Source organism: Solea solea, chromosome 4 (genome assembly GCF_958295425.1).
Source record: "Solea solea chromosome 4, fSolSol10.1, whole genome shotgun sequence".
NCBI classification, from domain to species: Eukaryota; Metazoa; Chordata; class Actinopteri; order Pleuronectiformes; family Soleidae; genus Solea; species Solea solea.
In genome coordinates, this window is record NC_081137.1 from 17,039,226 (window position 1) to 17,052,125 (window position 12,900).

Consider the following 12,900-nt stretch of genomic DNA (forward strand, 5'->3'; position numbering starts at 1 on the left):
CTTTGAGAAATGCTCTAGTAACCTGGCTCACCCCTGAAGTCATTTGCATACACCTTGGATGGCAGCGTAACAAAAACAGAACAGGGATACGTTTGCCCTGGTTTAAAAAGCACAGTTCTCCCACTAATCCCTAAAACTTTTACACATAGTTTTTTTTTCTCCCTTTTGCAGACAAACGACATCAACATAATCTTTTCTTTGTTATCACACAAGGATTTTTAAAGCAAGAGAAGGACAGTTAAAAAAAAAAAAGCAAACACACTGGACAAAAACATGTCCTCACACTAGACACTGTATATTTTTTCTGTTTGAAAAGTGACACCTAGGAGGTAGGACAGAAGTAGAAGTTAGCCATCGCCCACCACAGGGGAGACTCTTCTGGTCGCAAAAAGAAAACTTTTTAAATAGAAGTCTAAAGCTGTGTTTCCATCATGGTATGTTTCAGTATGGTACAGTATGGTATTCCTGGGTCAGGCTTGTGCTTCGACTGGGAACGGTCCCTTTACTTGGTTGGGGGGTGTGGGCTGTACTGTGTGACCCAAAACGAACGACGACCTTGAACGCGACACAACAGACAACAACCCAAAGGACAATAACAGAGGACACCTAGCAACTCTTTTTTTCGTGCTCAGTTTGTGGCCGTTTGGGGGAGTTTGTCTCGATTTCCATGGAATATTTACACCGATTGCAAGGGAGTGACTTTTTTTTTTACTGCTGTAGGTGGAGCCGGTCTAGCTGCACCCGGACCATACCAGACCATTTTACTCTGGTACTATGGGTGCCAAAGAATGGAACGGTTGGGGCTGGTTATTTCTGTAATATTCCGAATGGAAACACAAAAAAAATTTGTACAATACTTTACCAAACCGAACTGTTCTACTAAGTGGAAACACGGCTTTACGGAAATTAAACCTACTTCTCTTCAATTCACAACATCACTTAACATTTTCCTTAGGAGTTGATGGTCTCTAGTTTCAGTTCTTCTTCGACAGAACATGATGTCAATTTTATAAATCTTGTTTCCCTCTAGAGGAAAATAGATGATAAAGCAAAGCACATATGAGTGGACAACCAGTGTGATTGACAGCCGTTATTATCCAATAGGTGGCTGGTTGCAGGTGACGTCTGTGGCTCCAATTAAATCAAAGATTTTAAGGCTTCACAACTGGAGTTTGTTTTACAACTGGAAGACTACGTCCATGTTTTATATACAGTGTGCTCTCACATTGCTCATACAGTCTAAAATAGCTGCACTACCGATGGACCTAAATATTTTCTGGGGCACCAACAGATTGTAGAGAAAATGTGGATCAGGAAGTTAAAGGTCACACACACACACACACACTCAGACACCACAATTGAACTGGATTGTGAGAGGCTCCCTTCATTCATACAAAGGTTTTGTAAGTGAGTGTGAAGAGCTATAACTACCTAAACTACCACTAATTAAAAGCTACTGTGACAGGTACAGGGAGTAGTCATATTAGGGTCACACAGTTCAAAAGCATCGGGGTTGTGGAGTTAAGGGTTAAGGTTTTGGTTAAGGGTTGGTGGTGCAACACACACAGGGGCTTTTTGTCTACCTGAACTTAGGCTGTAGTGGTTTAGCGGGTCGGCCACCCATGCATTGTCCTCTATTACACTCTCCATCTCCAAGTCTGCATGCGGCCCGATGGACAGATGGATCAACAGACAGATGGGTGGATGGCATGGCATGGAGACATGAGAGAATCAGCAGAGGGAGAGAAGCACGTCAATTTAGCAAACAGAGAAAATTGTGGCACAGTGAGGTCAGATGCTTTGCATAGAAAGTCATACTTTGATGCCAAAGCAATAAACTGCTTGGTGAGAAAGTGTAACGATAAGAGGAAATATGGAAATGAAGCACAGCCAATATGAAACATTACATTTATCAGTAAATGTAGTTTTTTTTTTTTATGACAGAACTTTTAAGTCATAATCCTTAGGTTCTTATAGCCCCTTTTTTATACTTGGTCTGCATTTTTCTTGACAATAGTTATTCAGCACATTTCCATTCTGTAATTACTTCACGATATAATAGTTTTCACTGTTTGAGGCACACAGTTATTGTAAGAATGAGCAGTGACGGGGAAACAATGCAGTACTTTTTTCTCATACACACCAGCTTGTCTTTATTGTTCAGTGGTGGTGGAGATGCATAAGTCAATGCTAAAGGCAATTTAAAAAAAAAAACAGCTTATATTTCTAAACGACAAACACAAGGGGGCAAATCAGTCACATGAAACACCAGACAGTGACTTCTGTTATTATTGTTATCATTTTGCCCAGTTTAAAGTATGGCTACAACTAAAACTATTTAATAAAACCAAACAGGACTAAAAATCTAAGGATCAAAAATAGTGTGAGTGAGTGAGTGAGTGAGAGCAGTGTGAGTGGACGTGGTGGATGAAGAGTGTGTACCAGCACGCACAGGGGGGGAAGAGATTCCAAGAAGCGGGCTGCAGGCCAGAGCTGGGGGTGGCTGAGGTAGAGGAGTCACAGTCAATGCAACAAATCAAGACACATGCTAAGACAATTGTACATACAGTTAAAGGTGCACTCAGGCAGTGGAGCACACACACACATACTGTACACAAGCAGATTTCAACAGCAGCATTATTACACTCAGTTATTTGTTCTGCCACTGATCGCATATTTGAAATAGACAGCCCAACATTTTACTTTGGTTGATTTATATTAAAAAAATTACATTTGTCTCAGTAAATATATTTTATTAAAGGTGATTATTTTGTAATACAAAAAGCACGATTGGCAAACAAAGACATGCAAAAGGCAGGCCCATTAGATCCAGCCTTGAACAGTGTGTTTTGTGCCGAGTGCAACAGTTAAATCTACACACACACATACACAAGCTCATTTCTGATCAGTCACACAATCTGAGAGGCTTAAAAAGTTGATTGGCAGGGCAGATACTATGGGCTTCCAGCAGCACCTCAAAACCTCGCACATACAATATCGTCTCCCCCATAATTGAAGAGCTTGTGGGGTTTGTATATGTGTGTGTGTGTGAGATTTCTGCTTTTTGCGTTTCTGTGCCATCACTTAATCCTGATCCCAGTGGCGTTCCACTGGTTGGGAAGCCTGGCTCAGCTCACCCAGCCCAAAGCCAGTCGGATGGCTGTGATAGTGAGTCATGCTGGTTTAATCAGTCTCCGGTTTGGATTCGTACACTGAGGTTTGATCAAAAAGGGATCACTCATACAGCGATGTGATGTGAGCTGCCAATTTCAACAGCAGCTGCAGTGTGGGAGAAGTTAATGTTTAGCTCAAGTCTACATCACGGCCACATAAAGTGCTCCATTTGATAATGTTGTACATTTGCCTGAGACACTCGGGAGTGTGCTAAAGAGCTTATCTTGTGTTTGCTCTACATGGTCATAGATTAGCAGAGCTATCTGCAGTGGATTTGCATAGTGCTGAGTCAATAGCTAAAGCAATAGCATGATTGGTAAGCTATTTCGGGGGAAAGATGTGTTTAAATGATGAGTTTGCTTTCACTGCACGATGCCCACACACTAAATGTATATAAACGTCGCGCTGGGCTCTGCATATTGAACTAAGGTTTTACACATAATGAAAAAATCATTTAGAGTCCAAGCACTTCAGTCATTCAAAATCATCACACAACTGTTTTTCAAATCAGTCGATGTTGATAATTACCAACTTAATTGTGGTTTTAAAACTCTTAACAAACTGAAAACAAAAAAAAAAACCACAGAAACATTTTGCAAGCCATTGTGATTATGTGTTACGTCTCAATGCGTGTTTGCACAATGCATGTGATTTAGAATATATGATAATGTTATACTGATAACAAAGAAAATGCTACGTTGTTACGGAAGTATTGCCCAGCCTGAATGTAAGGATATTACACCACTCAATGGATCTACTTACACACAAACACACACACACACACACACAGAGCCACTTCATACATCACACACCTAACCACTTCCTGAACATGAAGCCATATTAGTGAGACATTAACTGCTATCAGGGATAACTTCCTTCCAATTGTGAATCATTTCAGACGCAGAGGAAGGAGGAGGGTGTGTACCTGGTTTTGGCACCGAGTTAGTCATGGACTGTGGCACCTTATCATTTATGAGCTCCACGCACTCGCTGGGAAAGAAGCCAACCTGGACAGAGCAGAGCAGAGCAAAGAGACGGGCAGGTGAGGTGCAAGGAAGTACAATCAGATATGTACACACATCTCTATCGTAGATTATAAACACGTGTCAAGATTCTGAGGTCACTGCATTTACTGGATTCTGAGACAGAGATTGGCACCTGTTTAGGACATTTATGGATCAGGTGGCATGGAAATGACTACACTGTGTGTGTGTTTTTATTCAGTTAAACCTGGAAAACAGAAACTCATACAGTATTACATACACCAGTGCTTTGTGTTTTCTGTACCATTATTAAAGTAGTGGTTCATAAGTGTCTATGAACCTTCTCCATGAGAATAAAAATTTGGTACAGGCCACAGAAACACATATCAATATCATTCACTCCTGATGGAGAGAGCTGGTTTGTTTGCATTATTGTTTAATTACTATCCAAACACCCTTTTTAAGCTCTAATATTCAGTATAAATGGTCCAGTGACAGTTAGTGACATCTAAATATTAAGGGAACTTCACTGGCCTTTACATATCACTTTAAAACATAAAAACACATGCTGTGGCTGGTTTGTCCATTTAGGCTGTTGTAGAAACATGGCTGTGCAAAGTGGCCGCCTCCATAAACCCAGGCCTTGTCTAAAGTATATCACAAAGACTCGATCTTAATTTTAAAGTTAAGATAATACAAACAGTACTTATGTGTAATGTATTCAATTTCTGCTAATAAACCCTCATAAATGTTACATATTGGACAGATTCAAGTATGGATTTAATATGGAAATCGCAGGGTGCCCAAGACACATAGACATAGTAGAGATGCATCAGTGAATAACCAGCCAATGAGAACTTTTCTGAATATAATGAGTGTGAATGGCAGTACTTCTTACAGGAACAGAGCCAAAACACACACACACACACACACACACACACTCTGCCACCCAGAGAGGGCAGAGGGTCAGAGGAGGTTCAGCCAGACACAAGCTGCAAAACCCAGTGTCATTGCTGTTGCAGATTCTGATTTAAACTAAGAAGATATCTGCAGTCAAGTTTGAACTTTAAGAGTGATGTTGTCTTAGAAAACAAATTTGCCATTTGTTTGACCAAAAAAATATAGGCCACACTATAAATGTCCCCCCTGGAGCTTCATGTCTCAAAACGCACGGGATCAGATTTACGAAGAATAACATGCAACTTAAATGAGGACTGGCGTTTCCATTGAATTTACAGCACAAATCCACATGTGTGATTTCCCTTGATTTACTGAGGGAGTAGCTCATTACACAGTCGGCCCCCTGAGCCTGCAGAGATTTAGCTGAGATCATAGTTCTCAAAAAGAGAAATTAATGTTTACTTTAGCCACTTCCGCTTTAATCCAGCCAATATCATTTATCGTGTCACAAAATGAATGCGTTGGGACTTAAAGAGAATAAAAAAGACATGACTGATTTCATTTTTAATCAAATCTTCCACAGCTGAAGTTGTTTGAGCGCACAATTCCCTCCGTCTTCTCACACAGTGTTTCCATGGTGAGTTGCGGTGGAGGGATGATAAAACGTGATGGATGTGTGTACTAAAAACCACAGTATTTTTGGAAGATATCCAGATGATTTGTCCAACTTTGACAGCTGAAACCTCTCAAACTTCAGGTTGGCTTGGAGATGCGAGTTTTACGCAAAATAACGACTGAGAGATGTGCAAGCAATGTGGGCATGAGAATGTTATTTTAAGAATAAAAACACCCTTCTTAAACAAAGATATATCAAAACACCCTGTCTATTGTAAGATACATTTTGTTCCCATTAGTAACTGCTCTCATTTTGATGTATATATTGTATAAAAAAAAACATGGCCCTCATTGCAGCCGCAGAGGGCTTCAGCAGACAAAACATTTGCACACACAAACACACAGCTATTTCTCTTTGACTGTATAGCATTTAGTTTTCTAGGAGAATTATAAACCTGTGTGCCATGTTCTGGTATGTGATAAGACTTTTAAATCATTCATCCGTTTCCTCATCTGTACTTCCTGTGTTGTATTTTATTGTCTCGTGGACACTTAAGCCAATAAACTGCAATAAAATCTAAATCTACCCACAAGGATTTTTATCATTTTTTTGTGCAACATATGTCCAGCTGCACATACATAACACGGACATATTGTTTCGCACTCAATTTAAAATGACTTGTCATACACGGGAGACTATTAATTTAATTATTCAGTTTACATTACAGAGAAGGCCTGTAATCCAAGACTTTTAGTAAACCCTATGGCTTTGGAAACCACTTCACAACGCGCCGCTCTCTCCTCATCCTTAAAATACCTCAAAGTTTACAGTTAGAGGAAACCGGTGTGCGCACACTTGTGTATATGCTTTTGGCTTCAGGCTGTGTGCAGCATACCTGAAATCCATGCTTCCCTCTCCACCATGTGGTGTCTTCTTTAGGAGGCATGTCAATCACTGAGACAATGTCACCAACCTGCAGAGAGCACAACAAAGATGGGAAAGAGAGGAGATTAGAAATGTATCCGACTGTTTCTTTACTTCTTGATGAGAAAAGGCCTCGGTGATTGCTAAAACTGGAGGCAGTATTCAGCTACAACAACAAGGCTGGGTACTGAAAATGTCTTTCTTAAACATCTTCAAGTCCTGATATCAATCAATCAATAAAGATGTCTGAAAAAAAAAAAAAAGATTAAATGTTGGTAACCACTCACTACATTCAGACCACACACAATGAATGTTTGTCCTACCCTCCCCTTTCACTAACTGACCTGCTTTTGTGAGCATACCCTGCCCAAACTAGAGTTTTCTGCTATTGCTAGCCTAGACTTACAGACTCAAGCTTTAACATTCAAATGCATGACATACGCTCTCTGGACTGCTGTGGTCAGTGGGATTACACCAGACTATGATGTCATTTCCCTGTTCAATTGAGGAATTTGTGCCAGAGCATTTGTACCAGAAAAGATAGCGTGATTGTCCGTTCAGATCTTTCCCTCCATCTGTGTCTTTATTGTCTTGTCCGGTTCAATGTTGCGAGCAACAACAAATGAGGACACATCTGTGACGAATTCTTATGGAATCTCAGAGTATCTTGAGAAACGAGAGAAAATGAGGATGCTGATGGGTTTTGTTGTCATCACCTCAAAGGACAGCTCATCTGACGCCTGGGCAATGTAGCGCTTGATGACGTGTGCAGCAGCAATAGCTGGCACGTTGATAGATGACTCTTCGTGGACCAACAGATGATTCCCCTTATTGTCAACCTAGTGCAAATCAAACACAGACCGGACTTACAAGCAAATTCAACAGGCAACGCAAGTAATTAGACAAAACAGAAACAGCGAGAAAAATATGACAGCATATGATTATCCTGCGTTTAAAAGCTCATCAGCCTTATTGTATTATAATGTGGTTTGACTGAAGCCATCACACGTTGAATCCATTGGACACTTATTTCTGAGGGTGCATTGAAAGCTGTTAAATAAATGCATGAATGACAAACCCACTGTGCCATGGACTGTGGGTTCTTCACAGAATGGACGTTTATGCCAGAGACGGCATAAACACCTGTCGAGGACCAGTCACTAGATCCAGGTCTGCATCCAACAAACATCACTGTTGAAACTACTGAATAATGAAGGACTGCATAAATCTGTGTGCTGTTTTAATTAGGACGGACGGCAGTTTGAAAATAGTCCAAAAAATATCCAAAAATGGGAAAGAAACTGAACATCTGCAGGATTTATGGGGCACAACACTTCAGTATAAGTATCATACACAGTACAAAAGACAGATACGACTTCATACTACCTCATACCGGGTTGTTGTGATTCTACAATAACTCAATGGTACTTTCTCTACACTTCTAGGCATCCACAAGTAGAAGACAAACTGTTTTATATAGCAAAGAAGAACAAAGTAGGCCACAGGTAGCTTGAGCTTAGGGTTTTGTCGTGTGCAATATATCAAAGATGTTTCTCTTTGATGGGCGACTGCAGTGTTTGAACATAATGCTCCTCTGATTCAGGCCACTGTAGTGTTTCCTAATACATACTGTGCAGGAGTATGATTACAATTTCATCTGCAAGTAAAACACCCAGAGTGATATCACAGACAGAACATGACATGCTTACCTCCATCCATGTGAGGGCAGGTCCACAGTTGATCTTGTTGTCAGCAATGGCTGAGAGCCGGGAGAGGTAGGCTAACAACATCTGGGAAACTGACTAACATGGGGCAACACACAAAAACAGGCCAGTTAGAGTCATTACTCTGACTTAAGATTTACAGTAGTAACCATTATTATGTACAGTATGTACTAAGGCCTTTTTCACTGCAGATATATTTGACATGTGTTAGTTAATTATAACATTTACAATAGTTCTGTTCAGGTCACCAGGCCTGTCTCAATTTGTCTGATCACAATTATTCGTTCTAACAGCAGATTTTCTTGCATAATAATCATAACTGTTTTATTTAAAACAGCTGAATGAAGAAGAAATATGTTTTTAACACTATTTTTACTCTGATTCCCTGTTGTTATTTCCTTTGACTGCCATTCATTCAGTGCTAAAATGCTTAAAAGGGCCATGTGTATAACATGCAACTGGAGGTTAAAATGGATACTGCAACATAAACAGAATATTTCAGTTTAACACGTCTCGTTAATCTGTGATAATCTGTGATCCTGGTAATTTTATGACTTAACACAAAGGATTTCTCACATACAGCTACTCTAATGCTTAATAAGGTGAATTAGTTTCATAACCTTTGTAGAATCATGGCATAAAATTAATCCCAATTATTTGCACAACTGTTAGTTGTCAGCTAAAGTTCAAGGTTGTGACAGCACTGACTCCGACTGGTCAGAATGACTGGCAAGAAAAAGGCCTACAGTCATCCACCAATAATGTACCGGATATTAAACTTGTTAAAAACAAGACTTCAATTTAAAGGAATACTTCACCGATTTACATTTAGCTTTGTATTACTAGAACAGGGGAAGCACAATTTTTCAAAAATATTACCCCTATTCTAGGAAAACAAAGCTAAATGCAAATCGGTGAAGTATTCCTTTAAGTTAGTTGCTCCCATTCGAATGCTCTGGCTCCTGTTGTTATGTGCCATTAGAGGACAAATGCAAATAATTAGGCAGCTAAAGAGTGGTGCATGGCAGCTAACCACTTGAAGTGGCATTTGTGGCTATGACATCATATTACAAGGGAAAGTTAGTTTTACAGTTTCTGGTGCCTCACATCTGTGCATTTGTGTTAAAGCTGACTCCCGAAAGTGCTCGAATCTAAAATACAGCTCTGTTGAAACAAAAAAGTCTTGTCTAAACCTGATGTTATATGACAGCAAAGAAAGTCCAAAACTAAGATTTAACATTGGAGCCTATAAATTCAGCTACTGGTGAAAGTAAAATGTGGCCCGCAGGCAACTTTCGAAGGCTATTGTTCCAGAAGGCACACACAGACACACTTAAACAAACTTACACACACACACACAAACTGGTTTGGCCACTCTGTTTGATACCTCTGCATTCTTTTTAAAGCCTCAGTCTGACCGTACAGTTTCACCTGACTCGGCTCTGAATAACTTTCTCAAGCGGACTGAAGGGGAAATAACTGACACAATATCAGATGGCACATTCCTAAGAAATTAGCTAGGTAGATCCCATTGCATATCAAAGTGCTGTGTGAGATTTAAGCAGAAACAAGATTCTCCAAAATGCAGAAAGATAATTATTATGCTGAATAATGTACATCTTTTTAAAAGTCTATATTTAGACCAGAGTCAGTTTCATGTTATACTGAGAAAAAATCTATTTAAGATTCAGATTGGATTGTATATTTTAACCTGCATGAATGAACTCACCTCTGACGAATCAGTCAGACTTTCCAATCGAGGCAGCTCAGGCAGCTGTGAGAAGCGTCGGTCATAAATGCAGAGGTGTAGGTGCTTGTCCAGGACACGGAAGTCCTCATAGCTGCGCTTCACAATCCAGCTCCGGCCCTTCAAAACCATGACAGAAATGTGAGTGCAGCAGGTGAGGAGACAAAGACACAACACTGTGGTTGCTCACAGAGAGCTGCAAACACTCTTGATCAATGATAAATGTCACAATACTGACACATATGTTCACTAAAGTCTTTCACTGACAGCAGCTTTAAAAGGTGATGATACATCAGTCTGGTGTTTACCGCTCGTTTCATGCCTTGGAGTGCTTCAAAATCAGTTATGGGAGTTTTAACAACATCAATTGCCGATTGTCTCATATATCGTAAAACTAACGATGACGAAAGTGAGGTAAAGCTAAATGGACCAGAAATGTCTACCAGTCAATTCAACACTAGCCTACAACTGAGCTAAAATGTTTTTGATGCAACTGTAGAGACCAAATAAGAACCAAATTCCTCTTTCTTTATGATTTACATACAATTGTAAAAGCCTTTTAACACAACAATCATAGTAAGATATCACTGGGTCAATTCCAGTTTGGTTGCTGCTCCAATACAGGATGCAATATCCTCCACTCTGCACACATCACTCCACACAATAAAGCCACCTATGTAAGAATATAGTACACAGATTTCCACTGGACTTTCAATAGCATACTTTTATCCCCCAGAGTCTAGAGACGAAATGGTCTCCGCTTGCTCTTAATCCTTCTACCTTTTTTGCCTGGATTTCCTGACACTGCATTCAGTTCCTGTTGGCACAAGAACCTCAGACTCCATCACGTTAAGTACTGCAGCTGCCGTGAGCCTGTTTGCTCAGCTCACTGCTGCGTAAAAAAAAAAGTCTAAAACACGACTAATTTACAGCAAACCTGACCATCAAATTTGTGGGTGGTTCCACAGAAGAAGGGCTCATCAGTGGAGCTGATGAAACGGTGTACAGAAAAGAGGTCCAACATCAGATTTTTTATTTTGCTTTTATTCTACTCGCCCACCTCTCCGTCTTCCTGAGCATAGAATTATTCACTTTCCAGCGTTTGCCATTTAAATAGCAATGCACCAACCACAGGTGCATGTGGCTTTTGATTGGCTTTATTGATGTTACATCCAAAACGAACCTATGAATAATTCAGACACTGAATACAACCCCTTTGTGCCTTGTGCCACACTTTGTGCCAAGATTACGCACCATGTAAATAGCAAAATTGGAGGAGGACACGCCCTAATGCACCTATTATCTTGTGAGCTGAGCACAATTGTGTTTGCGGGCAGGTTATGGCCCGCGGGCCTTGAGTTTGACACGTGTTGTAAAGTATCAGTTGCTTCTCACCGTCATCACATAACACACCCATAGTTTACACATAATTCATCCATCATCAGATGCTGTTTGGTCTGAACCACAAGTGAACTGTGCGGCGTTGTGCCTGGGTACATTTCCACAAGCGAGAAATTCAACTGCCACAAGGTCACCTGATCCTTGAACACCACGACATATAACTGAAGGCCTGAAGCATACAATCTACCCCCAGACATGCTTTCACAGCGGTACAGTTTAAAGTTTGCAGAAGAATCAAAACCATGAGTCCACACAGTCCTGCAGAGGGCACTGATGTGAGCTGAGAGGACCAATGTCCCTGGCTTATGCTCAAGAGCTTTGACCTGATGCCTCGACAAAGCTACTGTATCGCTTACTTCCACGTCACAGATTTCTGTTATCCTCAGTTATCAGGCAGGAGATTGTGTAACACTTGCAGACACAGATCCAGCTCCACTGTGACTGATTGTAGCCTCATTTAAGATTAAGATTTGATTAATTAGATTCATTTTCATACCATTTTAATAAAATCTATTTTATGCATTACTGTCTTCTTAACTGCAAGATCTGAGGTAAGTGAATATTTTATTTTTTGGTACCTACTGTATGTTTGATCGTTGTACTAACTAGTATCTTCAAGTAGTAAGTCATTTTCAGTTCAGTGGTAGAGAAAGTTGTCTTTCAACTGGAAAGTTGGGAGTTTTGATCCCCTGGCTTTTGCTAGTATATGTGTCCTTGGGTAAGACACTTAGAGAGATACTTAAGAGACTTTTCTACCAAGTGTTCAACAAGATAACTTGCCGAATTATGGAATTATTGATCAATAATTGCAAAAATGTCTTGCCTACCACAGCCTTAAAATCCCTTGTAAATTGAGTGTTCACTGTATTACATCATGGTCCATATAAATATTTTTAATTCTGCCTGATACAGAGAAAATATAAACATCATTTCATTGATTTGATTGGAAGATGGGAGGAAACTTTGTAGTTGACATCACAAAAGTAGTATCAAGCGTCTCTGTGAGCAAAAGGCCAGTCAGTTAAACCTTAATCAGCTCTCACTGCACTTATTTTTCTCTGGCATCAACTGTATTTATATCCCAACAGACCCTGCTCTCTGATAAAATGGCACCGTCTCAAAAAAATTCAAATATAAAAAGGGAAGCAAGTCTGCCTTTGGCTTGTATACTTTATAAACAAAGCACATCACTGGCTTACTCAGCCCCTCCTAGTGAAAAGCAGTGATTAAATGCCAACAGTGCAAGTGCAAACCAAGAGAGAATTCTGCCCACAATCCACCACATTAAATGTAACTTAGCTTTTCTTTCAAACAAATATCCACGAGTGATTTTATGTATATCTTGTTTTTTTTTTTCATCCAGTAAGAAAGAGCTCCAGACCTCAAAACCCCACCGAGAGAGACTAGTGGTGGAAAAAGTATTTGCTTTGA

General features: G+C 40.0%; 1 protein-coding gene across 4 annotated transcripts in view; it reads right to left on the reverse strand.

The window, feature by feature from the left end:
- arhgap32b (Rho GTPase activating protein 32b) overlaps positions 1–12,900 on the reverse strand; it is a 96,290-nt gene that overhangs the window by 22,597 nt on the left and 60,793 nt on the right. For 3 of the 4 annotated variants that reach the window (XM_058626901.1, XM_058626900.1, XM_058626903.1), the window contains 7 exons: positions 10,051–10,188; positions 8,307–8,399; positions 7,314–7,436; positions 6,569–6,646; positions 4,100–4,181; positions 2,453–2,503; positions 1,584–1,658 (listed from right to left, as the gene is read on the reverse strand). In XM_058626901.1, the coding sequence (XP_058482884.1) occupies positions 1,584–1,658; positions 2,453–2,503; positions 4,100–4,181; positions 6,569–6,646; positions 7,314–7,436; positions 8,307–8,399; positions 10,051–10,188 (640 nt within the window). The remainder of the gene's footprint in view (positions 1–1,583; positions 1,659–2,452; positions 2,504–4,099; positions 4,182–6,568; positions 6,647–7,313; positions 7,437–8,306; positions 8,400–10,050; positions 10,189–12,900) is intronic. The other variant, XM_058626902.1, reaches the window with a different exon arrangement.